This window comes from Copadichromis virginalis, linkage group LG22 (assembly GCF_057382275.1).
Source record: "Copadichromis virginalis isolate Kocher_CV1m ecotype Utaka linkage group LG22, C_Virginalis_male_GT1.1, whole genome shotgun sequence".
In the NCBI taxonomy this organism is placed as follows: Eukaryota; Metazoa; Chordata; class Actinopteri; order Cichliformes; family Cichlidae; genus Copadichromis; species Copadichromis virginalis.
The window spans coordinates 13,011,375-13,015,821 of record NC_140638.1 but is presented as its reverse complement, the minus strand read 5'-3'; the positions used below and the strand labels follow the sequence as shown (position 1 = coordinate 13,015,821).

Genomic DNA, 4,447 nt, shown 5'->3' with positions numbered 1-4,447 from the left:
ATCAAATTTCTGTGTTGGTTGGTGTCTTGCTTCGGTGTTTAATTAGTTACTTCTGTTACTTGGTCCGTTTCCCTCTGATTTGCTTTATTGCCTTATGTGTATAAATAGTCCCAGTGTTCCTCACAGCCTTTGTCAGATTATCTGCCATTGCTCATAGTAAGTTTCCTAGTTAGATTTTTGTATTAGGCATCCTTTGATTATTGTCTGTTTATTGAATTTAGCACTAAAATCTATCTCGTCTTTAACAAAAATTGTTTTCTTCAGGTATTGTCTTAATTCACACAAACATGTGCCTCCGACATTCACTAATACAAGTCAAATTTCTGAGCTGTGCCAAATTGTCCCATTTCAAATATGGCTGTTTAGCCTAAAACAACAACACTGACCTCTTTATCATGTTAGGCTTCGAGGAGCTCGAACTTTTCCATTATGAGACCTGACACTTGGAATATACATGTGGTCGTGTGCATGATCAGATTATGTAAAGACAGCTTCAGTGGCACCAGAGTTAAGATTTGTTATGTCAGAGTACCATTTCCATCTTTAAGAACATCCACTCTCACTCACGGGCACATGTGTCACTGACATATGTCTCTGTGAGATGGTGGTAGTGTGAAGGACAGTGTTCACAAGGAGATGGAGTGGTGTAAGTGGGACAGTATAATTTGGAGAAAACTCAGAATACCAATGTGTGTGTGTGAGAGAGAGAGTGATACAGTACAACCCTGCATGTTAGGGGGTAAAATATGGTTTCTGGTGTGTGACATTATGATGGCGTGTGGGAGAGAAAGTGAGATTTTCGGCTGAAAAACTTTAATGTGTGAACATGCATGTGTGCAGATCATCACGTACACATGCACACATAAAAACACGCTACCCTCTGACCCAATCTGCTCCCAGTGAGTAACTCTTTGCAGTTCCCAGGCTGTACTCTACACCCCCCCATCTGTAAAAGTTCAAATGGATCATATGTGAAAATCTTTTTTACACCTCCTGGTCTAAAAATCCTTGGTGTGATTTAGCAAATGAATATTTCATGGAATTGGGGGGAGGGGGGGGGAGTACATAGAGCATCACAAGATGAAACGTGTATGTCCTCATAAACAAACAGAACATTGTACAGTGCCACTAACTTCTGAAACGCAGGACAAGAAACCTTCGCATTACACTACATCACTAAGGTCAAAACATCTGCTTATTTATCAGCTGATTAGTCATCCTTAGCAACAACCTCATCATCAGAGGTGGATTTAATCAGACCGTCAGCTTTTGCTACACGTCGGTGTGAGACAGAGTCAAAAAGATCTTTGACATTTGAATAACAAAACCCTCTGTTCAGAAGGGTTAAAGAAATCTGAGCTGGCAGCAATCACTTCAGAGTGTCGGGTCAGGACACTTGCAAATGTTCAGATGTGAGAGGAACAAACAGGCAGAGTCCAGGAATAAAGTTGTCATTCTTTGTATTTTCAATTGAGAATGTGCCCGCAGCTGGGCGAGAGAGTGTGTGTGTGTATGTGTGGTTTCTGCAGACACAGCATAATAATACAATCAATTAGGAATCAGATTACATAATAAACATAAAGATACAACTGAGGTGTACTCAAGTACAGTATATAGCTAAATAAGCTGACATTATACTTCAGCCTGGTTACATAAACTTAAAGTCAGACATTATGCATTAACACACCGCATACAACTATGCACTGAAGGCAACTGTACATTGGTTTATCATCTGTTACACGGAGCACAGAATCAACAACACGATAACAACGAATCTCTCTCCTAGAAGCTAATTAGTAAACAAATCTGTTATGCTAGCGAACTACCACTTGTACATAATGTCACATAAACAGAAGCAGAAACTGCTGGTAAGTCATCAAATACACTCATGGCTGAACACCAACACAACTGAGTGAAGTAAAACATTAACTTACGGTCTTATGAACGCACACACTGTCCGTTGTTTGGCTGCCGTTTGTCTCTGAACTAAAGTTGCGGACATGCACCCCGATGGTGCATTCAGGGGGCATAGGAAATCCCATACACAACCCTAACCCTTTTGTACAGCCGCCCCCAAATTTGGTGTACAAATTTGACCTTGATGGAATGTCCTCTGCACCTAAGCAGAATCCCGGGGTAGAACAGGCAACCTGATGAGCCGGGCCACCGGGCGAGTGTAAGTTCGGTCCTTTACTCGAACGACTGCAGCTCTGACACGATCATCGGCCCCCGGTAGGATAGTTTTCACAGTTCCTACTTGCCAGAGCGCTCGTGGGGTCTGCTGATCAACAATGAGAACCACAGATCCAACTGCAATGTTGTCTGTGTCCTTGTGCCATTTCTGCCGTGGTTGCAAGGTGGGCATAAAATGCCGTATGAAGTGCTTCCAGAATTGGTCAGCCAGGACTTGAGTGTGTCTCCATCTCTTACGACTGAGCAGCTCGGATTCTGGATAGAACACTTGGGGTAGAGAGCAATCTGGCCGCCCCATCAACAAAGAGTAGGGCGTGATGGGATCTGGGTCTGCGATGTCTGAAGAAACATAACCCAAAGGCCTGGAGTTGAGTATACTCTCCACCTCAAGCAGGACAGTCCTCAGCACTTCCTCTGACACTATCTGCGCTCCCAACGTGGTGCGCAGAGCGGTTTTCACAGATCGCACCTCTCTCTCCCAAGACCCTCCAAAGTGTGGAGCACTAGGGGGATTGAAACAGAATCGGATCTGTTCTGCTGCCAGTTGCTGTCTAAGATCTGGCGTTAGGGCGATGAATGCTTCTTGTAGTTCCTTACTTGCACCTCGAAAGTTAGTACCCTGGTCCGAACGGAGTTCAAACGGCTTCCCTCTACGGGCTATGAACCGTCTGAGTGACATCAAGAAGGAGTCAACATCCATGTTTACCAGCAGATCCAGGTGAACTGCTCGAGTAGTAAGACACTTGAAAAGGATGCCCCACCTCTTTTCTGTGCGCCGACCCACTTTAATGAGCATAGGGCCGAAGCAGTCCATTCCAGTCGAATAGAAAGCAGGTCGGAAGAGCCTCAAACTTGAGGGCAGCAAATCTGCCATTTTCGGGACCTCTGGTTGACCTCTCCACTTCTTGCATTCGGGACAGTAATGCTGATGTCTTCTGACTGCTTCTCTCCCCCTTAAGATCCAGTATTTCCGGCGCAACTCAGCGAAAACACGTTCAGCTCCCGGGTGGTTGAGCTTATTGTCACATCGCTGGATTAGAAGCTTCGTAACTGGGTGAGCAGGCTCTAGAAGTACAGGGTGTAGTACCTCAGGGCTCAGGCCTTCGCATCTGCGGAGTCGACCTCCAACTCTAATCAAGTCAGAAGCCTTGTCATACTCAGGAGTGAGGGTAATTAGCCTGCTACTGGATGGAATCAGCTTCTCTGATTTAAGTAATGTGAATTCTCTCGGGAAGCTCTCCATCTGAGCTCTGCCCTTTTAAAGTCATCAGCATCAGGGTGACTGGTGTCATTAGCCGCCCCGTGCATCACTCGAGCAGTGGCTTTCAGGAGTTCCTCATATGTGCTGAACTGTTTGATGTCAGGTATCGCTGGACTAGCGGATCCAGTAAGCAGACCACAGAACACTGGCTTCTTCAGCTCCTCCACTTCCTCCTTAGCTTCTCCCACCGGTGCTTGTGGCCAAAGGCTGGGTGGCAGCTGAAGAAATGGTGGCCCCCGGCTCCAGCGATTCGCACCAGCAAGCTGAGCCACAGTTTTCCCTCTTGTGATATCGTCTGCTGGATTGGTTCCTGAGTCCACGTACCGCCAAGATGCTGCAGCGGAGAGTTCTTGTACCTCTGCAACTCTGGTTCCCACAAAGACTTTATATCTGCATGAATCTGAATGGAGCCAGTTAAGCACTGTAGTCGAGTCTGTCCAGAACACCACATCTTGGATGTCAAGGGTCAGTTCTTTCTTCAGAACAGAAGCCAGCTGTGCTCCTGTAAGGGCTCCACACAACTCTAGCCTTGGAATTGAGAGTTGCTTCTTGGGTGCAACTCTCGACCTCGCAGCCAAGAAAGCCACCTGGACCTTTTCTTCTCCTTGGTCGGTGCGTAGATATGCCACAGACCCATAGGCACGCTCAGAGGCATCACAGAACACATGAAGGCTCCGATGGCTGTGACTACAATCCGAGCGTGAGTCAGTGTAGCATCTCGGCAGCGTTATCTGTGAGAGCTGGCTGAGTTCACTTTCCCACAAACGCCAGGCGTGGAGCAGATTCTCAGGTAAGTGAGGATCATCCCATCCTCTTGTCCCAGAGGTGTTGCACGATGACCTTTGCCCTGGTTGTATATGGAATAAGAAACCCGAGAGGATCATACTGCTGGGCGAGCAGCCGATAAATGTTGCGCATTGTTGGCTCTGAACTGACACTCTGCTGATGCTTGTACCGGAGTGCATCAGTCTTACAGTGCCATACGAGTCCTAG

At 46.5% G+C, this 4,447-nt stretch overlaps 1 protein-coding gene across 1 annotated transcript; it reads right to left on the bottom strand.

Annotated features, from left to right (window-relative positions):
- Nucleotides 1-1,286: 1,286 nt before the first annotated feature.
- On the bottom strand, nt 1,287-4,045 carry LOC146682916 (uncharacterized). Its single transcript, XM_085446587.1, has one exon. The coding sequence runs from the start codon at nt 3,434-3,436 to the stop codon at nt 2,120-2,122; it is 1,317 nt and encodes a 438-aa protein (XP_085302713.1). The 5' UTR covers nt 3,437-4,045; the 3' UTR covers nt 1,287-2,119.
- Nucleotides 4,046-4,447: the final 402 nt, after the last annotated feature.